A 20,033-nucleotide genomic window follows, 5' to 3' on the forward strand; every position below is an offset into this window, starting at 1 on the left:
AAAAAAAAGCCATTTCTCTGCTATTTGAAAATACAACAGAAGAAATAGCCTTTTAAAAGTACCTCAGCCTCTTCTAGTAAACCTTTGCACTTAGGCAAACAGCAAGAAACCCCTGGCCTTCCCTTCCCTTCCCTCTAAACCTAGCAATCAGACACTGTTCCCTGCCCCCGCACTCGCCAGTTTACAGATCACTCCGGAGAGCCACTGTCACAGTAAATCCACCTCTGATGTCAGCTGCGGTTCCTCAGGTGAGGGCCGAGGCGTCTCAGCAGAGGTAGGGATTTTGTAGCAAGAGTAGAAAGAAGTTACCTAGTGAACAGTGACTGTTTCTTTTTTTTTTTTTTTTTTTTGCGGTACGCGGGCCTCTCACTGTTGTGGCCTCTCCAGTTGCGGAGCACAGGCTCCGGAGGCGCAGGCCCAGCGGCCACGGCTCACGGGCCCAGCCGCTCTGCGGCACGTGGGATCCTCCCGGACAGGGGCACGAACCCGTGTCCCCTGTATCGGCAGACGGACCCTCAACCACCACGCCACCAGGGAAGCCCTGACTGTTTCATTTTTGATGATAGGCCGGAGCTTTTGTTTTTTGAAATGACAAGTTTTGGGTCTTTTGTGTTTTTGGAGAACTCATCACAATTCTAATGTTACCATTTTTTATTTGCCTGGTTTTTTTTGTTTGTTTTTTTACTAATTTCCTAAAGATTGGGGTAGTCTTATCTAAATCAGAATGCTTTTAAAAATATTTATCAAAACTTTGAACTTTTTTTTTTTAACCTTCGAGCTCTGTTCGTCTCTCTTTATACACTTAAACCTCACGTTCAACTCTCCACCAGTTTGCCATTTGTAAGTTGTATTCATCAAGTGGACTGAGTTTTGCTGTTTGCAACTATTTAAGTGTGGATACCTTGGTTAACCAAGAGAGAATGGAGAAAGGGGGCAATTATTTTCCTGATTTAAGAGTAAATGCCAAAAAATTATTTTGAAGGGTTACCTGAGGCCACTTGCATTCTAGCAAACATGCTAGTATAGTTATTAATGCCTCCAAAGTAGTTTTACTGGTTTTTCCAGTTTTCTGATCCCATTCAGTTATATTATTTTGAATAGTTTAAAAAAGGCATAGTGTTAGCAGTAATTTGAGAATTATACATTCATTCATTCGTTTATATACCTATTGGGGTACCAAGTACCAGGCGGTACAAAGACAAATATGTCCTTTCCTTAAGTGACTTGATTTTGGAAGGGAAAGAGAGAATCCTAGCCCAGCAAAGTATCTAACTATTGCAAGTGTATTTACAAGATGTGGAAGTAGGATCAAGCGGTCATTAGTCCAGGAGAGAGGATATAAAAGTGGCTGCAGGGTCAAGACTAGATCCCTGAGCTCTTGACTCCAGCACTGCTCATTCCAGAAAGGACCGGAAGAGTTTGCCTTTCAATATAGTGGCCCTGTTACATGATACAGGTAGTCTGCTCCCCAGTAAAATAATTAGTCAAATTTTACTGGCCACATTAAATTTTGAAGTATCTGGTCCCATTTCTGAATGCCTCTTCAATAGACTATAGCATTTCAAATTTATGATATACAAAACCTGGAAACATCTCATGGAAAATTCATAATATGAAGGTTCTCAGACTATATATATACACACCCTATTTTTCATTTGATCCTCCCAACCTACTCACCTTTAGCCTCTCCTCATGTTGACCTAAAACACGTAGAATGCCAGGCGTTTCTCCAGCAAAGATGGGTTTATTTGGGATCAGCAGAGAATTACAATGCGGGGTCTGCAACTTTGGGGAGCCTCGTACAATCCACCCCCATGGCAAGAGAAGGAAATGCTTTTATAGAGGAGAAAAGAAAGTTGAGCGGCTGTGATAAACAAAGGGTTCATGGCTTCCCACTGGCTGAGTCCTTGCGGGGAAAGAAGAGGAGTCTGTCTTTTCCCTGTTGGACTCAACTGTCTTCACAGGGCGTGAGAGCTCTCCCTTCTGGTCTCCAGACTCTATAGCAGTTTCTGTTTATTAACTTTTTACACTTACCAGTCAACACCCAGATTCTGACCCTGGCTGACTCTTAGACCCTGTTTATAATCTCTGGACTTGGGGAAAAATTTCCTTTCAAATTATTATTTTTCTAAAATTCAACTTTTATCTTTTGATATACTTAGTGGGTCTGTCGGCCTTGTCTTCAAAATGATAAAGTTTATGAAAACTCCTTTACTTGAGGGAAACGAATACATTTAAAATATGGAGACTGCCACAAAAATGACATACCTGGGGTAAAAGACCATGTTTGCTGTGCTGCTGCGATCTATAGTAAGAAATATATATTTGGTCTTCATCCTCATTTTTGGCACAGAACTCCCAAAACCTTTGGAAGTTCTTAAGTGAGGAACACAAAAAAAGGGGTCTTTTGTTATGTTAATGAGGTAACTTTTCCTGCTCCTAAGGATGGGGGTTGGTCGCCAGGAGACCCAACCACGTGATTGGAGGCGGTTGGAACTTTTAGTCCCACCCCCTGACCTCCTGGGACAGGGGGAGGGGCTAGGGGTTCACACCAATGGCCAAAGGTCTAATCAGTCGTATTTATGAAATGAAGCCTCTGAGAAAATCCAAAATGACGATTTGCAGAGCTTCTGCGTTGGTGAACTGAACACATGGAGATACAGGGAAAGCGGCATGCTCACTGAGATCCTTGCCCTTGCCCTTCCCCCAGACCTTGCCCTATTTGTCTCTTCCACTTGGCTGTTCCTGAGTTATATCCTTTTGTAAGAAACCAGTAATCTAGTAAATAAGATGTTCCTCTGCATTGTATGAGCTGCTCTAGCCAATTCATCGAACCCAAGGAGGGGGTCATGGAAACCTCTGATTTATAGCCAGTGGGTCAGAAGCCCAGGTAACCACCTGGACTTGCAATTGGCATCCGAGGTGGGAAGCAGTCCTACCGGCCTGAGCCCTTAACCTATGGAATCTGATGATACTCTCTCCGGGTAGATAGTGTCGGAATTGAGTTGAATTGTAGGACACCCAGCTGGTGTAGGGAAAACCCACACACACTGGAATTGGGTGTCAGAATCTTTATTTGCTATGTAGATATTTGAGCAAACAATCTACACGTGGATTAGATGTCATACTGAGTTCGGACAGGAGACAGGCTGCAATTTCCCTAAAGTAACAAAATGGCAGACTTCTGGAAAAGCTGAAGACAACGGCCAGTAAACTCACTCCTCTGACACTTAATGAGATGGGGACTTTCAATTCTTTTTTTTAAATTTATTTTTATTTACTTACTTATTTGGGCTGCACCAGGTCTTAGTTGTGGCACACAGGCTTCTTAAGTTGCAGCATGCTAACTTTTAGTTGCGGCATGCATTCGGGATCTAGTTTCCCGACCAGGGATCGAACCCGGGCCCCCTGCATCGGGAGTGCAGAGTCTTACCCACTGGACCACCAAGGAAGTGCTGGGACTTTCAATTCTGCCTGAGACACAATGAAAACAAAGAGTAGGCACTGACCCAGATAAGTTGAAAGCGCTATGTCTTGTTGGCCTTCGAGTCTTTGTTCTAAAAAGGAAATGATGACGGGTGACCTGAAAAAAATGCCAATCATAAGAGAACTTTACAGAAAGACACAAGGGAGTGGCTTTTGTACCCGCAGCTCTTTGTTTTCCTGAAAATAAAAAACTGAAGGACACATGTGCTCCACATTAAGGGACTTAAGAAACTGAAGGAGGAAGGGCAGGGATTTGCTCAGAGCCGGCAGAGTAAATGTGGTCGGCGGTGACTGCCCGGTAGAGGTGAGGTTTGGGTGAGCTGCTGGACGACCTCTGTGTCCTTGACCTCCCGTGAATGCTGAAACACAGTGTCCTACCAAGAGTCCACTTCGGGCGGCCAAAGAGTGGACACCACCACTGGCTCCAAAGCCCTGTTTCTTTCAAGATTCCCCAAACTGCCCCTTTGACCCTCTTCCAAACCTTGAAGAAAAAAGGATGCAGATGTTGTGATTTAAAGGAGAAATTTGCTAAATGAGAAACCACTGCTCTACACGATATCAGGTATGTTGTTTGCAGATTAAATTGTTGTATATGAGGTAGTAAAATGGAAATGAGTTGTTTAATCCCTTAACGTTATACCTCTACCGTCTGCAGTTTAAAATCCCAGCTACCAAAGGTAAAGGGAAGGGTGGCAGACTTTTGTGCTTGTCCTTTCTAGACAAAAAACAATCTCAGGACCAAAACCTGAGTCCTAGTGGCAGGTTGTCTGGGGCCTAACTAATGGTCACCATTGCCAAGTTTATCTGTGGATGGTCAGCTAATTTTTGACTGTATGTGTCTTGTTAACTGTAACGTCTGCTGGTAAGTCTCTCCTGGCCCTTGCTGACATGTTTTCTTGCTGTGGAGGCGCTGATATCAATAATTTATGTAGAGGAAGTGTTATCAGAAAGTCAAGTAAACCCTTCCTCTGACTAGAAATGTCCTTCTCTAGCTGACAATGACGTGATTACTCATCTCTCCTGCAAAACTCATTAAAACAAACTCACTAGTTCACTGTGCAATTTTAATGTACAACAGATATGGTAAAACGGTGTTCTGTGAATCATCAAATTAATGGGGTTCTTCCTCAGTTGAAGGGGGAATAAGCTAATGTATTTAATTTTCTCAATCATTTTTCTCTCAGAAAATTTTCTTAAAACCCTTAGTCTCTGGTATCGGTGAGCACTAACAGGCAGCCGGACCATTGAACAGGAGCAAATGAGCGTTGAGTGGAAAGCACAGACAGCTTTCTTTTTTCAGGAGCGTGTGTGCTTGTGATTATGATTTTTGACTGCATGAATTTTCTCCTGGAAAAATTGTTCTCTGTTTGCAAGATGCGATTCAATCTAGCCATCAATCTTGGTATCCTACAGAGAGAACTGTGGCTTTCAAGTGCTCTGATAGTCAACCAAAGTTGCGAACCATAGCTCTAGGGCCTAGCAACAATGGTGGAGGGCTTTACCAACTGAGAGAAGACTCAGGGGTCTGCTGAGGGGAAGAGAAAAAGCGGGCTTAAGGATGCAGACGTGGGCAGCATGGGGCCACCCTCAGCTGGGGAAAGTTGTGAGCTGGACCACCCCCCCGTGAGAAGAATGTCCACATCTGGTTTTATGAAGTGTCAAGATGGACAGTGAGATTCCCTTGCCTCTGCAGTGCATTTTCTACCATCATAAAAAGAGGGGGAAAAAAGTCTTTTCAAAGTTTTATCCATGGCAGCCCTGCAATTCTCCCTTTCCAGTAAAGATAAAAGAGCTCAAACATCCATACCTTGGCATCAGAAATGAATTGTTCATACATGAAACTCTTAACTTTACGTCCTGAGGGGAGAGGTAAACTAGCTTCTGCAGTTTTTTATAGTATTTTATATATATATAAAGTATATATATATATATATATATATAAAGTATAGTATTTTATAGTCATAAAATATTATAGCTGTAAGGGGCCTAGAAACGTCATGTTTCACTGTAATCAAATGTAATCAATCTTTCCTGTATAGGGAGAAAATGGTGATCCCCATAATAGCGCTTTATATATTACTTCACTGAAAGTAGGGTTAGAGCACCACCTTGTGGCCAAAATCTAACACATGCTGAACACAAAAAGCCGCATTTGTTCCATTCTTACTTGGGATAATAGTTTACTAGTTTCTAGTAATACTTTCTCATGGCCATATAAAACACTTTTGAGAATAATATGCCCTATTTTACATATGTATATAATAAAAACATAATATGAACTAAAAAGAATAAGCCTTGTATAATTGAGTCTGTAGATATCAATCTTAACGTTTTTGGCTAAGGAAGCTTTTTGGAGCAATTGTATTTTGGGCTTAGGAAACTGGAGGGTGGGAAAGAGTGTCAGAATTTCAAAGCAAATGACTTTAAATGTCTGTCTCTGCTGCCAAGGTTAAGCATCAGTGCTTTTATATCCCACCAACTTCCTATGGTCATAACGACTGTCTTCTCAACATGGATTAGACTTTAGTCAAACAGGAGTTCTCCGAATGGTCACTGAATGCTCTTGGGTACAAACCCCCTTTGGCAACACCCTCAGACCCACGTGTTCCTCTTGCCCACACATCAAACTTATGCAATATTTATTTTCATACAGCAAATTAAGTAATTGTCCAGGTTGGTTCCAAGTTTCAAGCTATTTCACACAGAAGTGTTTCAAAAGCATATTATTTGTTTTCTGTGTTCTAGTCCATCATGTTTTAATGGGTGCTTTTTAAGAGGTGTAACTTAATTTAGGTTCTAAGACTTTAGAATTGTGTTGAAATCATTCTTTTTCAAGGCATTTGGATCTCTTGCGAAGCAGTTTTCATGAACTAGAGCTAGATTTGCTCCACATGTTAATCTAAAAGCATTCAAGTTTAGAAGCTTGAAAACCTCCAACCTTGTAGATTAAGGTCCTACAAACTACCCTCAACAGGAGAAATATCAGCACAAATTTATGGGGGAAAAAAAAGGATTTTACTGAGTTTGCTACTGAGTTCTCCAGACTTTTCAAAAAAATATTCAACTAAAATAAAATTAGAACACTGCTCTAGCTGGAATCTGACATTTTGCACATGCTGGATGACTAAGTGGTTGGAGGACATGTACCATCTTTCGCGTCCCAGAAACTTTCTATCTCTTTCCTCCTATGGTGTCAATGAGATGCTTATCAAGTCAGGTTTACTTGTCATGGATGATACGCATAAGAGTAGCATTTTACTACTGGATTTGGTCCTCTATCCCTGTGTTGAATTATTAGGAGTTGCAGTTACTCTCAAAAGAAAGGTGAAATAGTTTACATTTAGCCTACTAATTCTGCCAACTAGGTCATTCTCAAACGTCCCTCCAAATGCAGTCTCTGTGTTAACTGTCATAGCTGTGAGCCTTCTTACATATAATATTAAGTCCACTTTCCTAACCAGTCTCAGGAAAGGAGTTTCAAAGATCCTTCATCTTCCCTTATAAAAAAGATTTCATGGCAAAAGTGCTGTCAGTTTAAACATTTTACCACTTTTCTATTCTCAACTCCCACTTTTCTTGTTAACCTCTGGGAGTGACTACTGGCAGACTGAAACTAAAAATTATTACTGTTGCCAAAAAGTTGAAAAGAAATAAATCAAAGGGAATTTGCAGGACTACTGAATTGAACACAAAGGATTAAAGAACCAGAAGGACACACTCTTAAGATTTGTCCTCTACTGAATTAAACGTGTTATAATAAAATACTTAGAAGAGTGCTTGGTACATGGTAGGTATGATGATGATTATGGAATACTAATTGATAAATACATACCCTATTTTTCCATTAGCTTCAACATTTTAAGCTGCTTTTGATTTCTGTTTTATTTTAAAAGCATAAAACGTATGTTCCCTGCCATTCGTTTTATAGCTATTGAATAACTATGAAATTAATTAGTATACAGAATTTTAAACCTAGACAGAATCTAGAGTTCATGTAAATGCCTAATTATTATAATCAGCCCCTTACATTTCTAAAGGTTAAGAGTTGTAACATTACTTTTTAGCTAAAGTCATACTAGGGAGGCAAAGTTCACTAACCTGGGTATAGCAAATTAAGCTACAATGAAACACTTAAAGAGTAACTTTTTTATTGACATTACAGCAAACTTCACATAAAAAATATATTCAAATTATGATACTTCAAAGCTAGAAGGGAATAAAATACACCTAACTGTACAAGTTAAATATTTACAATAATAAAATCAAGAACTTTAGTTAAAATTTATCAGAAAAATAACAAAAAAGACCTTTGACAAAACAAAAGTGATTAAAAAGAAAAGAAAAGTGACCTGATAAATATCAATACTTGTTTAATTTTAGGAACTCAGTATGAGGAATAAGATATATTTCTTTACAATTTAAAAAATGTCCAGCTTTGGATGTCTTTTGACATTTGTCTCGCTGTTTTGCTTACAAATTTCAGGCTGCCACATCTCTGGCTGGCTAGCTGGCAGTGATGGTCTTTTCTGCTCTCACATGTTCTTTGGGCTTGGAATAGTCCCAGGGCCGGCGATTCTCGGTGAACCCGTAGAGCTTCCTAAGTGCCACTCGAGCAGCTTCTTCTTCTGCAACTATTACTGTCTCCCCAGGTCCTTCTGCGATCAACTTTTTATCACTAGGAAAAAAAACCCAACAGTAGCCTAAAATTACATGGTGCATCATAAAACAAAGTGCACAAATCAGTTTTGCCTGATCTAATTTTGGCAACAATATTCACCAGAAGTAACAGAAATACTGCGCTTTTTTTTCTTTCTACCATCAGTGTATGAACTGCTGATAAAGGATGTGTTTAAAGCTCGCCAATCTGATAAGCAAGAGTATCTCATTTTGCTTTGCACTTCAATTAAAACTAAAGAAGAAACTTCTTAAAACATTATCAGTTTTCTCCTTTGTGATATCTTCCATTGCTTTCTACCTATGAAGTCCTACATCACATAAAGATCAGAAAAATATTTACCTAAATTTTAGTTACCTTAGATATTCACAGTTTACATTTAACACTTCAATCCACCTGAAATCAATTTGAGGCAGGTCAACTGTTACTAAGAAACCAAAAATGTTCTCAGCATGGGTGAATTATACATTTTTGGTGGACAACGTTTAGTTTCTTTTCTTTCCCAGTTCTAGGCTCAATTGAAGCTGTTACAAGTGTGGATTGCGGTTAAATCTGTAATACTTATGAGTCAACATTTTTTTACAGAAACATTTATATTAGCAGATACTCCATGAAATTCTACAGTGAATAGTTGGTTAACAAAAGCTACTATGCAGGAAAGGAAGTAGTGACTAGATAACCATGGGAATGAGATTTTTAAAAAATCTTTTAATGCAATTAGAGGTTATAATAAGAAATTGTGAAAAGCCAGTTTTTAAGGCTTCTGATCAATATTATGAAGGTAAGATTAAAAGTTTACTAACCAGTATAAGCCAACAAAATACACAGGCAAAGCTGTGGTGCTTCCAGACTGCCGAGTAAGTCTAGATTCGGGAGCTGAAATATTCCTTTTCTTCAATTCTTCTACCAGTAGCCCCATGGGGTTTATTATCTTCCAAATCTCAAAGAGTTCTTTTCCAGTCATTTGAGTAATTAAGAAGTCCTGCATATAAAAAATACAATTGATACATTTAAATTAGTATAAAGAAGAAGTACATTTTTTATAGAAATTTAAAAATTTAACAGGATTAAGAGGTAAGAACTACTATGTATAAAATAAATAAACCACAAGGATATATTGTATGGCACAGGGAATATAGTCAATATTTTATAATAACTTTAAGTGGAGTATAATCTATAAAAATATTGAATCACTATATTGCACACCTGAAATTAATACTGTAAATCAAAATAAACAAGTAAATGCACATTTGATCATGAAGATCTCCTACCCAGAGCTTCTCCAGCTGTCTCCACATCAGCCTTTACTAGACCATCAAATACAGACTCCTCAGCATGGCTAAAAATAGTGCTGTTCAAATTCTGGGGTGCTTAAGGATCAGCTGGAGACCTAGTTAAAACAGATTCCTAGGCCACACTCCCAGGGATACTCATTAGCAGTCCGAGGTGTTGCCTGAGAGTCTGCATTTCTAGCACGTTCTCAGTGATGGTAATACTGATGCACAGTTTCAAAAGATCTTCCCCACACTGGCTCTAAAAGGTCCAGACCCATCTCCCATTTCCCCAGATATAAAATGATCTGACCACACAAAATTACTTGTAGGTCCTAGAGCAGAAGCTCATCCTCAAGGTTTCTTCCTGGAATGACCTTCTTGGGGCAGGTGTCAGTTCCGTAAAGCTTCCCCAGCCCTGCTAGAGTTAGCTGTTGCCTCCTGAGCTCCCTCTCCTCCTTACAATAAGTGGGAGCACCGCCCACATTCCACTCTACCTCTAATGAGCTGTGAGTAGGACCCTGAAGGCAAGGATCGAATGCTACTAAGCTCGGGCTTCAGTGCTCAGCACAGTGCCCGGCACACAGCAGACAATAAATATTAGGTGGACACATGAATGAAATAAGACAACTCAAACCTGTCAGTTCTACTATGGAAGGCAGCTACACTCACCACTGTATCACCAATGCAGCCAGTTCTACTATGGGAGATATCAAAGCTCTTGACTTAGAAATGGCTATCTGAATTATCTGACTCTACTAGGATCTAAAATTGGAACTGTCAACAGAGGCACTAAAATATGGTAAACAAGTATTTCCAAAATGGTCTCATGACTACCCTGTGAAAATTTCAAAAAGGTGACTGAAAACTAGGCAGTTCTAGCCTCTACATAAGCTATAGTGATAAGGAGAGAATGGAAATCAAGGGAAGATTTTGTCAGAATTTCTTTAGGAAAAGCTATTTAATTGCAGGGGGAGGAAGGGGCAGGAGAGAGGCTCCCCTTTTCTCCTTAAGCCTAGAGGGCTTCAAAGGGTCCACTGGCTTCTGAATCTGAGGCAAGTGATGTTCAGTCAACGGGCAGCCAACACACATGCCTGCTTAACAGGCTGGCAGAAGCTGCCTGCAGTGGTGGGGTGAAGTCTGCACCTGATCTCAGAGGTACACAAATCCTTAAGGCCTGACGTGGAACTCACAGAAGGGATGTCATTTTGGGAGGAATCCCACCCAAGAAACTAGAAGCTGACAGCCAACACCCATGTAAAGGAACCTGGTTACAAGGTTCCAGCAGGGAACAAAATGCTCACTAGAGTCTGTTTTAAACACTGATCAGGCTCAGAAAGCACTAAACCAGTTTACAGACATCAAGTAAATATCTTCTGCTTTCCTTCTTTCCCTCAGCTCCCACTCCAGAGGGGTCACTTAACATACCTGCTTCCCAAAGGCAAACAGGTAGTCTACCTATTATAAGCCCTGGCTGGGGAAGGAGGAAGACAGGTCTCATCTATGAACGAAGTCTGAGTGTTGGTCAACACAGGTATCCTTCTTGATCAAAATGATCAGTGTCAAAACTAAATAAATAGATTCCAACAGTAAGGGATGCTGGTTTAAAACACGTGAGGTTCAAAGGTCTGAATCAAGACTGTTTTTGTGAATTGAAGTGACTGCCTGGACTATGCATTATGTAAGAAAGACCAAAAACTCATGTTTTCATCCAAAAGCAAAGGATGAAACTTCTCCCAGTTAACAATTCTAAAAGGACAGTGGAGTTAAGTCATACCAATTATTTATTAAGTATTTTAATTAGCCAAGCTACTGGCTAACAAGGAGTTAGGTATACATCATAGGGACTCAGAAATCCAAGATTTTATCACTTTAGAAGAACAGAACAGCAGCCAGTACTTAAGCATGGAGCTCCCTAACCATACTAGCCCCTCCAATAGTGTTCTTTGGACTCATTCATTCACTAAACATCTACTGAGCATCTACCATGTAGGCTCTACCCTTGTACCTGAGGATGTAAAGCTAAAGACATGGCTTGCAGTGCTTACGAACGCACAACCCAGAATTTAGTATTCACCTCTGATGCTGTCCTCAGTAAGAGACAACTGGAATAATTAAGACACTACCATAAAAAAGCTTTAGGTCTTTCTCAGTTTGGGCAGGGAGAAAAACTCACACGTAACCTGCCAAGGTCATAGAGCAAGGACATTAAGTATAAAAAGAAATTTTTCTTTCTGTCTACCTCAAGCATGTCCCAGAGTGTGCAATTAACAATCACCTACCCTGATGAAAAGTGCAGTCCTCTCAGGTCCGCTGCTCTGTAACAGGACTCCAATCACTGCAAAGAAAGTCTGCCTTAACACAGCTGGGGGCACTGGGAATTCTGCACTCAACGTTAACTGCTCCACTGCCAAGTTTCTAGCTACATGACACACAACTTCCTCACTGGTGAGAAAGTCAACTAGGCTTTTAACGCCTTCAGTGGGTAAGTCTGAGAATGCGTCCTCAAAAAATTGTGTGAGGCAAGTTTGTGAAAAAGATGTCCCTTGTTCAGATAGTTCTTGATTATCTTTAAGGTTCAGAAGGACAGCTTCTTTCTCTATTCCAAGTTTTTGGCGTTTGGCCTCCTCACTTTTAATATAGCAGCTATTAACAAATGCAGTTTTGAGAAGATCTAAGGAAAAGGTTTCCTGTAACCGATGGCCAAATGCTTGCATTTCAGCATGGTAATCCCAGTTGGGCTTCTCTGAACTGAAAATGTAAAACAGAAGATAGATGGTAAAGAGAACAACAAGATGTTACTATGATGCAAACATTTTTCATTGTGATGCAATTTTATTAATTACATAAAGGAGATTTAAAAATACTGAGTTTCATTTAAATTCCAGACTCTGATTTTCTGAAAATTAAAACTTATGTCACGTGATTACTTGTGGTTCTTTGCCAGATTAATTTTCCCTTTGAGTCAAATGCCACATCAAAGTGGTTCTTCAACATCAGAGACTAAGCCATTATCCTAACTTTTAGGTTCTTTACTTCTGCTCTAAATGGAACTACGCTTCATACTTAGATATGAAATACAAATTATAATTTCATAGGGTCAACCCATAAACAGTAAGTATATTATATTTATCTTGTATTTTATTATTTTAAGTTTTGAAAACAACCATTTAAATTAGCAATTAAATAATCTAGTATCAATATTACAAATATGTTAAAAGTTCATAATCATTCTCAAGAATTATTAATAGGTCTTTTTAAAAATAAAGACAATAAATCGAAAATAAAACTCTTTTAAGTAAAAAAGTGCAGCAAAGTATAAAGATACGGGCTGTAAGTCATACGATGTATATAATCTATACAATCCATAAAGTTTCTTCCAACTATAAAAGCCTAAAGTGACTAACCTCACAATAATCAAATGTGAATTAAGAAGAAACATTATTTTATTTTTCTTTTTAGAAAGAACTTAATATTCTGTGTGGAAAGTATACAGGACTATGAACACGTATACACCTCCTAGTAGGTGTATAAACCGGATCAACCTTTTTTTTTGGAGGGCAACATTAAAGTACCTATCAAATTTTCATACTAAATTTCCAAAACAGTAATAACTTCAAAGCTGTTACATCGATGTAACTAACAGATGTACACTGTTTCATCGGTTGTAATAGCAACAGTATGGAAATCAAACAACCATAAATGGAGTCATAAAAGAGTGCGGTGCATCAACCTGTACAGCCACAACTACATGTCAAAGACACATTATTAAAGAGAAAAAGGTGCAAAACCTCATGCATAGTAGGGTCTTTTTTGAAGCTAGAAAGATCTGCGTCTATTCCTACCAGATTTTCTACTACTGGAACAAGGTTAATTTCGGCAGAAACCTAAAGCCAAACCGTTTTCCTTTTTCTCTGGACAGTGGACTTGTGATTGTGTAATTTTTTCTTGCCCTAAATCGCAATACTGTAGAGTGCTTTCTTCCCTCTTGTCCGTACCCAAAGAATTCGTAGGCATCATCACAAAGCAGGGGCTACAACACCCAAGCCCAGATAAAGATTACCCTCCAGCCGGCCTCATTTCTCACAACTTTTCCACAACTTTCGGATTCTAAATGGGAGTTCCAAAAGCGTCGGGGGCAGCCACGCGCCCAACCCCTTAGCAGAAATCCACCATTCCCTTTGCCTCGGCCACGCGTCCACGTCCCGCGGGTGTCCCTATCGCACAACTAGGGTCAAGCCAGGAGCGCAACAGCAGTGAGCAATCCTTCCCGCCGACTGGCCGAAGCTGCGGGGAGGGGAGGCCAGGGTCCCCAACCGCCACCCCTACCCCGTCCTGAGGTGGCTCCTACCGGCGCACGGGCGGCGGCGGGCACCGAAGCAAGCGCCACCGCTCTAACTCCTTCTGGAAGCGGAAGGCGGCGCGGAATGCCTTCTTCACTCCCCGAATCGGCGGGGCGAGAACAGGTACGGCCGGTGCCAGGAGGCAGCGAGGCCTCCACAACAGCAGCCTCACAAGCCCGGACGCCATCGCGCAGAAGAAAGCAATGGACGGCGGAAGGAAGAAGGCCGGCCCAGCGTCGCGGTAACACAGTTCCCCCGGAACCGGGGTAGGAGAGCGAGGTCGGGGCGGAGCCAGCGCGCGGCGGGTGGGGCGACTGGGCTGCTTTAGTGCGCATGCGCAAACGTTGGTGTGTTTGCGCGTCTGGGAATTTATCTTGGGGGAGCAGGGCCTGCTGGGTATTTGGGTGCAGGAATTTCTGGAAAAGTTTCTTCATCCTGTCAGTTGCTCTCGTTCCTTCCGTTCTAATTAAAGTAAAACAAAAAAGTTGTTCCCGTTTAAAGAAAACACTTAAATTCTCAAAAAAAGAAAACACTTCTTACCAATCTGTCTTAGCCACTATTTATGAGAAAATATTTACCTGGCATGTCTCCAGAAGCCTTCGTTTTAGGACCCCTATACTAAAACATATTGATTTATCCAAAATAAACATTTTTATTTAAAAACTAAGTACAAACTTTTTTACAGCAAAAAAAAAAAAAAAAGGGAAAGAATGGAAAAAACTACATCAAGATGGGAACAGTGGACTTACATCTTTTTTTAATCTTTCACTTGTTAGCAATATCATCATATTGCTTTCTTACCAAACTGTAAATATATATTTTAAATTTAATATTAAATCACAAGGGAAATCTTGTCTGAATTATCAAATTTTGAGTTGGGTGCAGAACATCTAGATGTTGAAAGGGGCACCTCTTTCTGTGGTCTCTCTACTTGTTAATGGCGTTAAAATCCCTCCTCACCCAGATTGGGCTCCTATGTCTTCAGTTGTTCCTTTTTCCACAAACACCCTCTTTTGTCTAGTTGCCAAGTCTTTTTTCAGTTTAGACTGAAAGCAGCTACCTGATGGCTTAGGCTACCTCTCTCCCAGGTTATTGTAATCAGCCTTCATTGTAATCCGTCTTTTACCTTCCTCTCTTCCCTTGCACATCTCACCTACACATCTCACCTACATTCATCTCCCTGAAACACAGACCCAAACATGTTACTACTTAGCTCAAGAATCTCTGATGTTAGGATCTGGCAAAGATTCTCCCTTGACCAAAGTTCAGTCAGGCTGCTGTAAGCCCTCTCCTCAACAAGGCTTTGATCTTAGGTTCCAGTGTCCCCCCCCTTGACAGGCCTGCATCACCCAGTTTCAGCAAGAATCCTGTTAAGTCAGTCTAGAGAGGCTCCCCCATCTTCATTATCTCATCACCCTTGATATCCAATCAAATTTATAAGCCTCTCTATCCTCCAGTCATGTCTGATCACGCTGGCCTGCCTTCTGCAAGAGTTCTGTCAACTTGGTTTAGCCAGGCTCCTCCTTTACCCCTGATGTTTCCTCTTAGTACTTTTCCACCCACTGACCACCCACCCTGCTCCTTGGCTTCAAATCCCCACTTGTCCATGCTATATTGGGAATTGATCCCAGTTGTACGCTGGGGTCCCTTTTCCCTCATTACAATAGTTCCTAAATAAAATCTGTTATTAACTACTGTCTAGCTGTTATTTTTCTTTGACAGGTCATACAACAGTTTAGGTCTCTTAGCTTAACTTTTCAAGAGGAAGAATCTGAACTGTTCATTCCAGCTTGTAAAAAGGTTCCCTATAGGGAGGGAGAGAAGAAAAGAGGGATTTGGTACATATCACAAAACAAGCTGATGAATTTCTGGATGAAGCAAGTTCTCTAAGAAAAGGTGAGAGGGGATTGTGATTGGTCTTTTTATTACACTGCAATGTGAAGTATTGAAAATTCATGGAATATCAATCAAATAAATGGAATGGAAGAAAGCACAGGGAACTGTATTTTTGCAATATCCCATTACTTGAGAGAAATAATCTAATAAATGATCTAATAATCTAGTTGGAGCACAATAATGTTAAATGAAGTGTCTCTGTATTGAAAGTTTCTCATTGAGGAGTATTAAAGAAAAGGGGGGGATTGAAACCAAGCAGGACAAAAAAGCCCTTCCATGTCCCCAGTTTCTTGTTGGTAGAAAAAGGCTTTAGTCACTAGGTGTTCCCTGAGTTCCAAAGAGCAGACTCAGCTACTGATTAGGGGAGTGAAGGAACATAGAAACAAAGGAATAGCAGTCAAGCAAGGAAAGTAATGATAGCTTAAACAATAGTTTAGCCATAAAACAGAGTCCTTGTTCCTCCTCAAGGAAGAGACTAGCAGTCTGATGCATATCTCTGAGCTATTCTGCAGAAACTAAGACACCCCTCCCCCCATCCAGGTGGAGGATGGTGACTACAGGCTGACCAAAAGCACATAGACTTCAGACAAGTTGGAACCAGAGGTTGATGTTTAAGATTCTGAAACATAACTCGTAACCTCACCACTAACCAACCAGAAGAAAGTCCACAAACTGCAACCCACACCCCAAATGTTGCCTTTAAAAACCCTTCCCTGAAAGCCATCAGGGAGTTGGGTCTTTTGAGCACGCTGCCTGTTCTCCTTGCTTGATGCCCTGAAAATAAACGCTGTACTTTCCTTCACCACCTGGTGTCAGTAGGTTGGCTTTGCTGCGCTGCGGCCTAATGGACCCAAGTTCGGTTCAGTGACGTTTATGTTCCACAGGAACCAGCTGTGAGCACCCAGCCAGCTCTTAGCAACACCCAAGTCTGGCTGACAGTACCAGGCCAGCTCCTAGAGGTCTAGGGCTGCTTTTCTCTTTCTCATAGCTTTGTGACCTTAAGCAAGTGATTTAACTTCTCCATGGTTCAGTTTTCTCATCTCCAAAATGAGATTAAAAGAGCACTTACCTCTCCACCTCTTATAGTTGTTATCAGTATTGAGATAACCCGTGTAAAGATTTTGGGATAGTGCTTGGTATATAGTCACCCCTCAATGAGTGCCTTTCAAAGATTCTAAATTGCACTCATTTTTTTCACACTTTATCATGTCTGAAATGGAGCTGTGGTCCAAACAAAGGCTTCTTAGAATGGATACAATGTAGTAGTATTATTTTCCCAAGGCTCTGGTTTGGGGGACAATTCCTCTTCGCCGCCAACTGCTCAATCCACTCCTGGGTGAATGACTTTACTTTTCAACCTTTGTGAGTTTCACCACGTCTCTGGCAAATCCCTAAGGGCCTCTCTCTCTCCGCCAAGTAATTTTAGTTGCGCGTCTTCCCCAGCCAATACGATCGTTGGCGGCAGCACTCGGGAGCTTACGGTGGTGCGGCACCCTCACCGCCGAGGAGCCAAAGCGAAACCTGCAGGTCCCCGCCCGGCCATCAGCTGATGGGCCGCCCGCCGCGAAGACCGCCGCCGCCGCCGCCGCCGCCGCCGCCGCCACTGTGCGAACATGGCGGCCGAGATCCACTCCAGGCCGCAGAGCAGCCGCCCGGTGCTGCTGAGCAAGATCGAGGGGCACCAGGACGCCGTCACGGCCGCGCTGCTCATCCCCAAGGAGGACGGCGTGATCACAGCCAGCGAGGACAGGTAGGGCCGGCGGGTCGAGCGCGGGGCCGAGGCGCCACGGGGGCGGCCCGGACTCCCGCCGGCGACCGGGTGTAGGGACCGTGGGGTCGGCGGCCTCGTCGCTTTTCTCGTGGGGACGTCCACGGCCCCCGGGTCCGGCGGCTTGTCGCCCCCGCCAACCTTTCTGGCCTCTGGGCCCCACCCCCGTCCAGGGTTCCCGCTTTTGGGTTCCCTAGTCTCGACCCCCACCGCGCCCCTCCCGCCCGGTATGCCGTACCTGGTTCGTACCTTCAGTCCGGGACACCTGTCCCTCCCGCGTCCACTGCGCTCTGCCAGCCCGAGACCCGCATCTCCGCCACGTCCCTCCAGTCTGGGACTCCCGCCCCCCCTCGCACTCTCCTTTGTGGGATTTCTCCCAGAGCTGGATGCGTCCCCTCCTCGGTCAGTTCCGAGCCGCTTTCTCTGGGAGCCGGGACTGGCGGCCGGTTACCGCGGGACCCGGTGCCAGTGATTTACTTCTTGCAACAAACCTCCCGGGGCTTCAACGGTCTTCCTTCTGCTTTACGCTGGAGTTTACACCTCTGTGTCGCGCACACCAGGTCCCTAGATCAGTTATTTTATCATAGCAGCTCGGACCACCTGAATTGTTATTTACAAAATAGTTTCTTTTTTTTCTAAAAGTGACTCTCTTAAGAAAAAACTTAATAAGAATAGTGAAAGATACTTTTATTTTTAAGATAACTTGATATTTCCACTATTAATGGAAACCGGTTATCACTTGCCATAAGAAATTAAACTAAAAGCTAAAACATGTTCATCTGTGTCACCTAAAGTCAAATGTATCTTGTAACAAGACGTCTTGCCCACCGTATTTTGGGAAACACTGATCTGATGCGATTTTCTCATTCTATCCAAGAGGAAACTGAGGCCCATGGAGAGGCACAGAAATACTGGTGATGCCACAAATGCACCTCAGGATTCCCCAGTCCAGCTCTCTGGTCTTCCCAGGGCTGTGTGATTGGATTGGAGAGAGGTTTATTTGTTTTAAAACTTTGGCATTCTTTTAAACCCTAAAAGTTTAAAAGGTTAGTGGCTTTACTGTGGGAATTTGGAGGAAACGACTGATGTTATTGAGAGAAACTGCGTTTCCTTGCTGCAAGGAGTGGTCTTAAATGGTGATATTGCAAAAGTGGAAAGGCTTTCTAGAAGAAGGAAGGTACTGCTGTTCTCTTAAAGCTGGAGGCCTTTTGTAATCTACATTTGAAGTAAGTACGTTTGGGGGCCTGTCCCAAATGGAAAGAGGAAACCTGAAGCCCTCAGGGCCTCTTTGACCTTTGCATTTTGCTTTTGAGTGAGTTTATTGTGACCTGGCAATTTACATGTAGCTGACCTTGGTGGGACCTGGGTGTGGGTGCGTCACCAGGATGGGAATGGGAGAGAGAGGGATGTGTGAGCCACAGGGAGAAGACGGGAATGTAAAAACAGGCAAAGGACAGAATAATGATATTTGCATGATATGAACATAGATGCAGGCAACGCTTTATACAAGTTATCTGTCTTTATTCGGTAAAATATTTTATTCATGATTCGTGTGTTGGGTCAGTCACTGAATATTTGAGATTATTGGCCAGGAGCAGTGCTGATTAATGTTTTATGGAAAGTGATTACTTAGCTGCTCTGGGACTGAAGTGTTCTGGGGGAGCCTTAGATCAGCTCATTTTGTCACTGGGGCACAGCAGGGTCCTGGCAGATGACTGGACCAGGCGAGGGTAGGGGCCTCAGGTTTCTAATTTGTGTTTCAGGCCCATGGACCGTCCTGGAAGGTAGGACACTCTTTTCAGGAGGTGCTACACTTCATGAGATTTACGAAAGCACACGGCTATGGGGTTTTTGTTGTTGTTGGATGTGGTGGTTTGTTTTTACATTGTCATAAATGTGTCATATTCTTCAGTCATTTACTTATTCACTCATTTCTATATTTAGCAATACTGTACTTACTGAGTGCCAGGCCCTAGAGATAGAACAAGGATCAAAAGTCATAGCACCTGCCCTTATATAACTTTGGAATCATTGATTTTATGGCCTCTGACCTGATAGAACCAGCCTGTTGAGGAAATAAAACACTGACCACCCTAATTCATCAAACAAGCATTTATTGGACACTTACTGTGTGCTGGGCCCATGCTAGACCGGTGGGTAGAAAAAACTGATGCTGAAATTGTTTTTTCCAAAGGGCTGGGTGGTGTGGTGAAGAGATGGCCATGTGCTCTCAGCTTCCTGGGTGCTGGGGAGACACAGAGGAAGGAGTATCCTTGGGTGAGGGCTGGGTTTCAAGGAAAGCCTCCCCGAGGAGAAATCACTGGAGAGAGGAGTGGTCTCTGTGACCCTCGTCCAGGCAGAGGGAAAGGACAGGAGAATTTGGACTTTAGTTTGCAAGCAGTGGGGGACCATCAAAGAGTTCAAAGCAAGCAAATGACATGATCAGAATTTGTACTTGAGAAATAACAATAGTTAACCTTTTAAAAGTCCCTTTCCTCTCTCAGTACAGAAATGGACCAATGTACGTGACTGCATCCAATCCTCACATCTCCCTGTGAGGTGAGTTCAGTCACCTAGTCTTATCAGCAGTTCCA

At 42.2% G+C, this 20,033-nt stretch overlaps 2 protein-coding genes across 2 annotated transcripts in view; one reads left to right on the forward strand and one right to left on the reverse strand.

Annotated features, from left to right (window-relative positions):
* Positions 1 to 7,619: 7,619 nt before the first annotated feature.
* On the reverse strand, positions 7,620 to 13,998 carry MRPL44 (mitochondrial ribosomal protein L44). Its single transcript, XM_030835020.2, has 4 exons — positions 13,784 to 13,998; positions 11,715 to 12,183; positions 8,965 to 9,143; positions 7,620 to 8,161 (listed from the first exon to the last, which is right to left on the reverse strand). Exons 1-4 carry the CDS (start codon positions 13,960 to 13,962, stop codon positions 7,990 to 7,992), a joined length of 999 nt encoding a protein of 332 aa, XP_030690880.1. The 5' UTR covers positions 13,963 to 13,998; the 3' UTR covers positions 7,620 to 7,989.
* Positions 13,999 to 17,162: 3,164 nt separating this feature from the next.
* The window catches only part of WDFY1 (WD repeat and FYVE domain containing 1), a 47,111-nt gene continuing 44,240 nt past the window's right edge, over positions 17,163 to 20,033 (forward strand). The window contains exon 1 of the mRNA XM_030834878.3: positions 17,163 to 17,421. Within this exon, the coding sequence (XP_030690738.1) occupies positions 17,285 to 17,421 (137 nt within the window). The 5' untranslated portion in view covers positions 17,163 to 17,284. The remainder of the gene's footprint in view (positions 17,422 to 20,033) is intronic.

The sequence above is a fragment of the Globicephala melas genome, chromosome 7 (assembly GCF_963455315.2).
Source record: "Globicephala melas chromosome 7, mGloMel1.2, whole genome shotgun sequence".
Classification (NCBI taxonomy): domain Eukaryota; kingdom Metazoa; phylum Chordata; class Mammalia; order Artiodactyla; family Delphinidae; genus Globicephala; species Globicephala melas.